We start from the raw sequence: 11,508 nt of genomic DNA, 5'->3' as shown, positions 1-11,508 counted from the left end.
CTAATTTATTTTTCTACACCAAGAAAATCACATAAATTATATTTATTTCCTCAAATACAGTAACAGAGATCAGAATAATTTAAACAGCCCAGAAAAGGATTTAGCAGCAAATTGAAAACTATTGAAAGCACGCCAGGAGTAAAAACTTCTTGAGTAAAAGTAAATCAAATTGAATCGTGCACGGGCGTTAACTCTGAAGAAATATTTTGTTTTGTTGTCACTCGTTGTCGGAGGTATATGTCGTAACAATAGTTGCCGATGCAAGCGGATGCCTGCCTGGTGATTCATCGTTAAGAATAAATACGAAGCTAGATGCCTACGAACATATTAGTGTTATTTGCAAGTTAGATAACATGTATGTTTTATCCATGGTCTGGATGCTTCTTGTTGTTGGTAAGGTACTTGACGTCGAAGGTGAGACAACTATATTTCTTTAGTTAAATAATGTTTTAACGACTTTATTTTCTTTTTATTGGGAAATTAACAAGCGTGATGTAACGACAGTCGGTATAATAGTAAAATGCTGGGGGAAGATGGGACACCTTTTTATTCCATTTTCCCGTCCTATTTTTTAGTAAACAAAGAACATTCAAAGAATTATAAAACCACATCCTTACGACTCCCATAGACCTTCGTTAATTTCCGTTTAAAATACGATCAGGATATTTAGACATTATGTGCTAAAGATGTTCCATCTTCCCCTAACCTACTAAGATTGTTAGAAGTTAGCTAAGACACTGCGCGCTATTCGTTGTCCTTTTGTTACTTGATCTTTGCTAGTGTAATCGAAGAAAAGAACATGAGGTTATGTTTTTATAAAAATACAAATTTGTTATATTAAAGGTTGGGGTAAGTTGGGACAAGGTTAGCACTCTAACCAAATGTTCAGGATCGTGTTTTGAACAATTAACAACGGCCTCTTTTAAAGATACGTTTACATGATTCTGCAAATGTTTTTAGTTTACTACTAAATGGGACAAGAAAAGAGAAATGAAACATGTCTCGTTTTACCCCGCCCTATACTGTGCTTTGGTTTAACCGCCATCGTCGCTGTCGTATTCGAAAAGTTTTATAATTTTGTGGTAGATTAGTTTCACACGTCACAAACGTATAGTGACAAAACAAAGCTTATTGGACATAAAGAACAACCTAAATGACGTCACAGCGGAAATATAACAATGTATTGCGCAACGCGAATCGAATCGTAGCGTGATGATTATAAACTAAGTTTGTAAGAACGCCATTGATTTATCCTGGTGGGAGCAACGACACTCGTTATAACACGGATGTTCTATTTCATACACTTCGTTCCCGATTATAAGTTACTACGTATGTAACTTTGTGGGTGATTATTTTTACATACAATTAGACAGCCCATAAGACTAACACACTGTGCTACGGCCTCCTTCCCCACATCATTATTTCCAGGTTGCCACGCTGGTGAAGGTGTCGGGCGTAGGAAACGAGACATAGCAAGTTTACGAGCGTCCATAGGTACTTGTATGCAAAACAAGGGGTTTCGCGGGTTAATGTGGCAAGGTCCCGTCGATTATATAGTTCTGCATACCACGTGGTTCACAGACACTGAAGCGGTTTGTTCGTAAGTATTAACCTTGTTTTAAACGATTGCCCTTTTGCTGCTAGTTCCATTCTCTTCACTGTTTTAGTTGATCTGATCATCTGATCTTTGTTACTGTAATAAAATATATAGTAGGGTGGGGAAGATGGGACACCTTTAGAACATAATTTCCAAACATCTTGATCGTATTTTAAACAGTTAACAACGGTCTGTTGGGGGTCGTAAGGATACGGTTTTATAATTCCTTGAATGTTTTTTGTTTACTACCAAATGAGACAAGAAAATAGAATGAAAAGGTGTGCCATCTTACCCCATCCTACGATATAAACAAAATTTGTTATGTTATAGTTTGTTGGGGAGCATAGCATGGCTCACTACCCAGGCATGCCGCCTCGTAAACTTATAATGTGTTAGTGCAAGTTATAACATCACTAATTGGATAATCTGCCAACTTTATGTCATATGTCATGTCGTATGTAGAATCTTATATGCCCAAATATCTGATCCCAACTGTTTTATAAGATGATTGGATGAATGTAACTTGTTTATCCTCGCGCGTAGTCATTATAACATAGATCTTCTGGTTGGTACGCCTGTTTATTCACAAGTAAATTGATGATTTATACGATTTATCACAGAACAACCACAAATACCGATACAGCTGCTTGTTGGTTGGAACAAGTTAATTCACTTATTGGGAGAACTTCTCCAATCTTTGATGCGGTGAAGGACTGCATCATAGCTTTCTCCAATACAGCAACGGGAGGAAACTATACGGGTGAGTGTGTGGTGGTGGAACTTATTTATGCTCGCATGGCGGGGCAACGACAGTCGTTATAACACGAGTGTTCTGTTTCATACACCTTGTGTCTGCTTACAAGTTACCATGTATGTAACTTATTTATCCTTGCATGGCGGGGCAACGACAGTGGTTATAACACAGGTGTTCTGTTTCATACACCTTATGTCTGCTTACAAGTTACTACGTGTGTAACTTTATGGGTGATTATCTTTTCTGCACGGTAGACAATTTGAACAACCAATTCGTCTTGTCCATGGACACATAACGTCCACAATGGTGGCAGCATCGAGCCTCGAACCCCTGTTTGCCTACCATTAAGTTATTTCTCAGCAAGTTAATCGGCAGTAGTTTAACAATACGGATTGAAAACCTTTACACTTTTAGGAAACAGGTTCGTGATCTTTGCAGTTTAAAACTTTTCCTTTCGTTTTCAGGCGACAGATTCGCATCAAACGAGACAGAGACCCCGGATGACGACGCGAATTGTCCCACGGTTCAAGTAAATCAATACATTACTGATTTCGCAACTTTTACTGACGATATTGGAGTAACAGTTCCAGACGACACAACGGTCGAAGATGTAACGAGCGTGATTGATTTCATTCAACAAGATGTTATCTGTAGGTGGGTTGATGGGAATAATAATGTAAATATTTGTGTGTTTTTGTCACTTTAATCGTCCGTGCCTATTATTGAATCACTTTGGTATCCATAATGGTGGTATAACGACCGCCATTTTAACGTTACTTTTTGTCCATTACTTTTGTATTTTATTCAAATAATAGCTTTTGGTGTACATCAAGTCATATTGTGCTGTGGGGGAAGATGGGACACCTTTTGCACAAAATGTCCAAATATCCTGATTGTGTTTTAAACAATTGTTAACGGTCTATGGGAGTCGTGAGGATACGGTTTTATAATTCTTTGTGTACTACTAAATAGGACGAGGATACGAGATAACAAAATGAAAATGTGTCCCATCTTTCCCAACCTAAAATTCACGCGGCAGCAAATTTGCTGGGCTAACTACTTGATCGCTCACGAGTAACATTGATTCAACCCAGGAAATGCAGTTGTACAGAGTTATCACAGAACACTGGTGTGTTGGAGGAATACGAACTCCCATCCGGGTTATCTTGTGGAAGGTGTTGGTCCACAAGGCTCGGGGCGCTCACAAAGTCCACCTCGGAATTCGCGGAACCGATTGGGCTGGCTGCGGTAGATACGGCAAACCTGGAAAGAGGTAATTGTTGTTAGATCGCTAAGTTGAAGTACGATGGGACACGTTTACCAAATATCCTGATCGTGTTTTAAACAATTAACAACGGTCTATGAGGTTACGGTTTATAATCCTTTAAATATTCTTTGTTTACTACCAAGTGGGACGATAAATATAATAAAAAAGTGTCCCATCTCCCCCTATACAATTAATCCATCTTACCCCACTATATTCGATCCACAGTGAGTACTTGCAACACCAGCTTGGTTGACCCAACAAACACAGATGCGATACTGGATCTGTTTAACCTCCGGGTGACTTGTGATGCGAGAAAGGTGGTCGCTCGGTGAGTTGAACTTATTTAAAACTGATATAGTAGGGTGGGGGAAGATGGGACATATTTTCATTGTATTTACTCCTCACATTTGGTTGTAAATAAAACACATTCTATGAGAATTATAAAACTGTATTCTCACGACTCCCATAGACCTTGTTTATTGTTTAAAACCGACCAGGATATTTATATATAAATGCTGCCCGTCTTCCCCCAACCCACTATATATAACAATCCTCCCCAGAGTTGCCCGGTGCACACTGGTTGGGCTTGGACTTGAGTTGGTTCAAGAACTTGTGATCGCCAACGAAAGTGCGGCAATACAACGTCGGAGGGTTGATAGGAAATGTCTTCCTGATCTATACATGCAGAATACGAGGGATGACTTGGTGTACACGCTAGCGGGAGAACTAGACGTTTGTGGGGCAGAAGTGGAGGTGAGGCTTAATATCGGGACTTATTTGGTGGAATGTATGGCGGCCTATTACACCATACACAGTGGTTTCATGCTCGTGCTGTCCGCATATTAATTATAACAAGGAATATTCTCACCATTTAATTATCTTTTTCCTGTTATAACGGATTGTCAATTATATGACAACATGTGTAGTGGCTTCATACGCGTCGTGGCCACCCATGTGGCTGATATGCAACTTAATGGTGGAATCGCCAAGCTTTGTAGAAGATATTAGCATGAATGTTGATAACATGCATTGCAACTTATTGACGCGAGCTCGTGAGCGAACCAATATAATGCGCAAAACCCAATGTCACATATCGACGTATACCTATCTACCATTTCTCATTACATTTAAAGGGATTGAAATCCTACAGTGCAGGACCCCAGCAGTTCTTGGAATGGGGCTAAATAGTCCGCACCAGTCGCCACTAATGTAACATATAGTACGATGGGACACAATTCCATTCCTTTTTCTTGTCCCATTTAGTAGTAAACAAAGAACATTCAAAGAATTATAAAACCGTATCCTCACAACTCCCATACACCGTTGTTAATTGTTAAAATAATGATCAGGATATTTTAATATTATGTGTTAACTGTGTCCCGTCTTCCCCCACCCTACTATATCCATTGTAACATCATTGTTTTACCCAGAGCAACCAGACCCACATCACGTACACGTACACAATACGATCAGCACCTGACTACAAGTTATCTGGATCCAAGGTTCATTATATCGACGATTTCCGCGTTTCATTCAGTTGTAGCTACAACAAGGAATACACCGTCAGTTCAAACGAATTAATTCCAAACGCTCCGTAAGTTTATTTACTAACTTTTTGTATTAATTAAATACAGCTTATTTATCCTTGCATGACGGGCAACCACAGTCGTTATAACACGGGTGTTCTGTTTCATACACCTCGTGCCAAGTTCCTACTTTTGAAACTTTGTGTGTGATTGTTTTTCTATATGGCTGACAATTAGGACAACCCATAAGTCAAAGGAACCACCGTGTTAGAGCGATTTCCCAGACTGAAGTTCCCCAAATAACAGACATCTCCTTTATATTTATTCCCACAGTCCTGTAAGGGTCCACACACACCAACAGCAAGGCATGTTTGATGTTGCAATCAAGTTTTACAAGGATCAAAACTACAACACAACCTACAACAATGGTGCGACCATTACTGTTCCCAATATCCTTTATGTTGGGCTTAACATGCAGAAGATTGTGGAAAACACACTGATTTCTGTGAGTGGAAGAATGTATTAAGAAAATGATTGAATGAATCATGAATGTGACTTATTTATCCTCACATAGCATGGCAACGACAGTTCTTATAACACGGGTGTTCTGTTTCATACACCTCGTACCTGCTTACTAGTTACCATGTATGTTACTTTGTGTGGAATTTTTTCTAATGCATGGTTCATAATTTGGACAACCGTAAGTTGGACCAATTTGAGTGTGTTGCTAAAGGACGCACACGCCAACAATGGTGGCAGCATTGAGCCTTGAACCCGTTTCCTTTGGTCTAGGAAAACGCTTCACCCATTGACCCCTTGTACCTTTACATTAAACATGTTTATTTAAACCACAGGCAACAAAATGCTGGGCTTCAAACATGGCACCTGTGAACCCAGCTTTAAAGTCTCTGCTTATTTCTAATGGGTGAGAATAAAATATAATAAAAAATCCAATGAAATTTAATGCATATCCAATTCGAGAATTTCTGTTTGTTACGTTTTCGCAGCACCAGACCATGTTCAACTAGGGGTAACACCTGTCTTATATTTACATACTACATACACTTTGTTGGGGTTTACGTGCAGTTGCTTTAAATCATAACGTGTTTGAGGCTGGTTTGCCAAAACCATTGACGATATGCTTAGTTTAATGTAATGTAATATTAAAATAAACTACTTAAGCTCGAAATTTATTTGGTATAAATACCATGATCGTTGTAGTTTAAATGGTAGTATGTGGTAAGATGGCTGTTGTCCATCTTACCCCAACCAACTATTTAAAGGTTGACCTAGAAGTGTAAACAGTGGAACAGCCAGGTTTCGGGATTCCTCAGTCTCCATTGAAAAAAATGTTTTCCTTGTAAACTGAAACCCCCACCCTATTTTTTAGGTTAAAACACCCCTTAATTTTTCCTGGCTGCTCCACCTCTACTGCTTGTTAAATATAAAACAAACCTTCCCCCCTAGCTGTCCAACCAATAACTCAATTGGAGCCTCACTCGACGCCTCAAACGATATCTCCAAATTTCAATTCCATTTCTCATCCTTCCGTTGGAACAAAGCAAACGCGGTACAAGCGATATACGTCGTGTGTGAAGCCACGTTGTGCAACACGCTCCAACCAGATTGCTCCTCGGCTCCTCCAGTGAGTGATTGTGTTTTGTAGGATTTCTATTTGGGCACTTCTGGTGAAATTTTGGTGGCCAACGTCGTGTTCATTAGGGTGAATGGCACATTCATTTCTACATGGAAAATATTTAAATATTAAAAATGGTTGGGGTGTAGGATTGGGTGTAGGATTGGATCTATTATAGAACTCTATTTATTCAACATGGGATTTGGGCCAGAGTTGCCCAAACCACCAACACCTAGGGTGATCCAATCCATTAGTGATCACTGGGTTGCATTAATGTCTGTTAAATATTTTCACCAATGACACATACGCCCACCAGTATCAAGCATTGAACCCGCTACCCTTTGGTTACGATGCTTGTATCAAACCACTACGCCACGGAATAGTACCGACTTATTAATATAAACATTGCATAGTTTCATCTAACTGTAATTTACAGAATTAGTAAACCATAAACCAAAGGATTTAAGCATGTTGCGATTCTAATCATACACAGTCCATGCACCCTTACATTAGTCTTATGCAGTAGTGCATTCAGGGGAGTTGCAGTCATCGCTTAAAAAGTAAAACCTCTTTTTTGCTCCCTCCCTTTTTTTTATATCGAGACTAAACCCCCCTTTATTATCTTTTTCAACACCCCTTGTCTCATATATTTATTACACGCAGGTTTGTACCAACGGAAGAAGAAAACGTCACACCCCAAATAAATACGAACGCATACAAAGGATCACAGCGGGTCCAATATTTCTAATGGAGGAGGACCAATCCACGATATGTAGTAAGGTGGGTGGGTTGTGTGGGATTGGTGGAAATATAGTGTAGTTACACTCGAGTGTAGTTACACTTATAGTTGTCAAATATGGGGAACCTCATTGATTAATGTGGTGAATGCAATATACTTTGGCTCTGCTTGTTTTTATAGACACCTAATGCTTAGAACTGGGGTGTTAAAATATATGACGCCCCCCTGTTTTAAAAGTTAAGATACCGCAAACAACAAAAGTTTTATCTAACAGTCGTGAACCAACTAAGTTTAAAAGCTTCTAGATGATTATTATTTCAATAAAAATCCCAACATAGAACAACGGAGGTTGTGAACACATGTGCGTCAACTATGCTGATGGTAAGTCGTCATGTTCGTGTCAACCTGGTTACAAACTTCAACAAGATGCAAAGAGTTGTCGAGGTAAAATAACTCAAAAGTTACATACGTGGTAACTTGTAAGCGGGCACGAGGTGTATTAAACAGAACACCTGTGTTACAACGATTGTCATTGACCCACTACTTGATTATTGGTTAAAGTTCCTTGTAACCCAGAGGTTACAGGTTCGAAACTCAACACTGCCACCATTGTTGGCGCATGTGTCTTTGTGCAGACAACAAACTTACAGCCATAATATTTCGTTCAGCTTGTACAAAAACAAGATACAGTTTAAACAATATATTTTCTATTCTATATGGGTGAGGTCCTTGAGGACCTGGGATTTAGGCCTGACTGAGTTGTCACATTACCCCAACACCCAGGGTGCTCGAAATAGTGAAGTATCTTAGTTTAGTTTTGATTGCAAAAATATTGTTTACAGAGATTGTTCTATCAAGAAGCATGGCTGACAATCCATCGCAAATTATAATAAGTCCGTTTGTTTTATTTGTTCTTACTTTGGTCTGTTTGATGTTTTCTGCGATTCTAATCAGATCTTTGTGGAGAAGTTTGGCAGACAAGGAAACATCTGAAATATAAATGTTATTTGTTTAAATTTATTAAAAACTTTGAGTGATTATTGTAGATGATGGTTGTACTATAAGTTTGCTTCATTTTAATAATAATTAATATACCTACTAAAAATCTGTGGTATGATAAATGAGAACTATTTATGTACACGAGACAATACATGCTGTGCTGTGTAATGGCATTAAAATCAAAAACCATTTTTTTACTATAATGTATATTAAAAAATAATGTGAATTGCCCCCATTTAAATAAATACCACCTAAAACACAAATAACAAAATCTATGTTTACCGTTCACCCATGTTAAATGGAAAGTACTTTGTAACAAAAGCACTTTTTGGTGGCTGATGTCGCATCGAGTTTGTACAAACTTATTTTTTACCTTACATGGTCCACCATATTACTCCCAGCATAAGAATGTACATTTAATAAGTGACAATAACTTATATTTCTATGTTTTGTTGATGTATTTTTATGTTGGTACTTTTTACATGCGCAAAGTACTGCTAAATATAAATAAGAAGAAGAAGTAACTTTTGTTTTAGTTTGTTGCTACACTGAGGATTCAGGTCAAAACATAGAGATTATATTTCTTTGGTAAACGATTAGATGGACTATTTTTGTTCACTGCATATTTAGCAGCACTTGGTGTATCCTGTTATAATGCAGCGAGAATCGTCCAACAATAAGAGTGCTAGATCACGGCCAGGTTTACGGTATACATCGTAGATACGGATGTTTATACTTAAGCAACCTGTAGTTAGATGTCTTCATTGTAAACAAACAATGATTTTCTTTCCCTTTAGTTTGTCAGATCACTCGTTATTCTGCTGGATTCTTCATTCACCAAATGGCAGATGAAATGTCAAAAATACCACGTCTTTATACCAGATGAGCCGCTAATAAAACTTCTTATCACTTTCCATTCAATATTCACACAACCGCTTAAAGTAGGTTAATTGACCTGAAGTTCCTAAATAAAGCAAAATGGTGTTAATTGCATTTCAAAATATAGGACAGTTAGAAGTTTATAACAAATATTTTGAAGATATAGCATAGCAGTGCATTAAGGGTAATATATAAGGATTTAAAATCAAAGTTTTGAACCTAAGATACAAAAGTATTGTTTAATCTAACACTAACGCATGGTATATACTTATTTAAAAAGCTCTTACGGCAAATTTATTTTGTGTATAGATGTTTCAATGGCCTTTACAGATCATCTTTATCAGGCTAAACAACGATAGTGCACAAAAAATGTGCCAAACGAGATTTATTACATTTAGGAAATTGTTTTAACACATTACATACTGCATTGAATGTATGAAAAGCATCTTCCGTCAAGCATGCAAAAAGTACCAAAGTCGGGGTAACAAAATGAGTGGCGAAAACATCATACAAAGATATTACAGGTAACATAGCAAGGCATGAAGATGGAAGCAGCACTTTGGAAGTGGGGGTAACTTAATACTGGAAGGTTTATGCTGTAACATATATGGCAGCTCAGTGTATCGTTTATGCAAATATATGAATACAAATACAGACATTCAAAATGAAGACAACGGTTTTATATTCTATTTTATATGGGTGGGGTCATACAGTAAAGCACACCATGAACCAGGGTTGGCCCATTACCCAAACATCTAGTTTGATACAGAAATATTAAAATAAAAAGCACCAAACAATTTTATCTCTTTTTTGCAATGACGTCATGGAAGATATTATATTGACTTGTGCCAATAAAATCCACATTTAATTTCTTCTAAAAAACTTAAAATAAATATTATAATTCTTCATGTTTACTCCCACTAAATTCATGCTTTGAAATGAAGCCATCTTTATCGATGTCTTCGAACGCAAGAATTTCATTCACTAAATCCACTTCTTCCTGTGGCGTCATCTTTTTTGCATCCGCTTCATCAACTTTTGCTCTTAAGTAATCACGTAGTTCAAATTTTGAGAGTTTCTTGTCTCCATCTATATCCATGCTGTCAAACACCTTGGGATGTCGTGGTCCCTCTTGAGCGTGAACCATTTCAACATCAAATAGCAAAGTACCTCCGGGCATTTGCGGTAAGTGTCCGCCTTTATGTCCATAAGCCATATGCGGTGGTATAGTCAGCTTACGTTTTTCACCGGGGCACATGTTTGCTAATCCTTCGTCAAAACCTTCGATCACTTCGCCTGTGCCGAGTTGGAAACGATATGGTTTATCAGCATGACTGCGATCGAACTCCAACCCAGTATCCGCGCTCTTCCCGACGAAATGAACAAAAACCTCGTCTCCGTAACGACTTGGGCGTTCGCATTCTTCTGGCTTAAAAACTTCTTCAATTTTAAAATGTGGCGTAGCATATACTGTTTGAAGCAAAACGGCTACGCAAATAAAGTAAACCGCGAACATGACTGTTTCAACTACAAGACTCCACAACAAAATTCTCTGCAGACACATATATGAACACAGCTGTCAATCAAAAGCCTTTAAAAACTCTACTGCCCACGTGCGGACACAATTTATTATAGACTGTGGCGGAAGACGGATATGGTTAGCAGTAGCACATTCGGTTTAACACCACTATTTTACAGTCGTGATGATTGGTATACGATCTTGTATAATATTGTAAGCATGCAAACACTGACTATTTCACCCAAGCCTATATTATACTGCACATTTTCTTTATAAAACTAAGAACGAAAGGTTGCGTTTATGTTTATTGGCGGACTGCAGAAAACATGGGAAAATTTACATAAGCAAAATTTGCAACTGGACACAACAAACGAAGAAGCTTCTGAAAAATAGAAACAGGATTAAAATACTTTCATAGTTTATGTGGCTGGCGTTGGTGGAAAGCCACTACGGCACGACAAGCCCCCAGCCAATGGTAGTGGGTTTCTACTTCTTAGGTGAGAAACCCTTTGCTGGATAGACCCGCAAGGAAAAGAAACCAAGAAAAAGAACAAAGTTAGTACGGCGCTACAACGAATATCAGCCTAGTAAC

The 11,508-nt window shown here is 38.2% G+C and overlaps 2 protein-coding genes across 2 annotated transcripts; one reads left to right on the top strand and one right to left on the bottom strand.

The window, feature by feature from the left end:
- Positions 1-10,051, top strand: LOC100180290 (pancreatic secretory granule membrane major glycoprotein GP2). The gene is made up of 14 exons (XM_002127888.3): positions 1-414; positions 1,429-1,600; positions 2,218-2,357; positions 2,816-3,005; positions 3,446-3,624; positions 3,844-3,946; positions 4,179-4,371; positions 5,049-5,212; positions 5,478-5,649; positions 5,999-6,069; positions 6,612-6,789; positions 7,444-7,560; positions 7,858-7,963; positions 8,362-10,051. Exons 1-14 carry the CDS (start codon positions 354-356, stop codon positions 8,517-8,519), a joined length of 2,004 nt encoding a protein of 667 aa, XP_002127924.1. The 5' UTR covers positions 1-353; the 3' UTR covers positions 8,520-10,051.
- LOC100182633 (FK506-binding protein 2-like) lies at positions 9,484-11,007 on the bottom strand. The gene has a single exon (XM_026839337.1). It carries the CDS (start codon positions 10,959-10,961, stop codon positions 10,293-10,295), a length of 669 nt encoding a protein of 222 aa, XP_026695138.1. The 5' UTR covers positions 10,962-11,007; the 3' UTR covers positions 9,484-10,292.
- Positions 11,008-11,508: the final 501 nt, after the last annotated feature.

Source organism: Ciona intestinalis, unplaced genomic scaffold (genome assembly GCF_000224145.3).
Source record: "Ciona intestinalis unplaced genomic scaffold, KH HT000185.1, whole genome shotgun sequence".
Taxonomy (NCBI): domain Eukaryota; kingdom Metazoa; phylum Chordata; class Ascidiacea; order Phlebobranchia; family Cionidae; genus Ciona; species Ciona intestinalis.
Note: the sequence above shows the minus strand (reverse complement) of the source record. Positions and strands in the feature narration are given on the sequence as shown.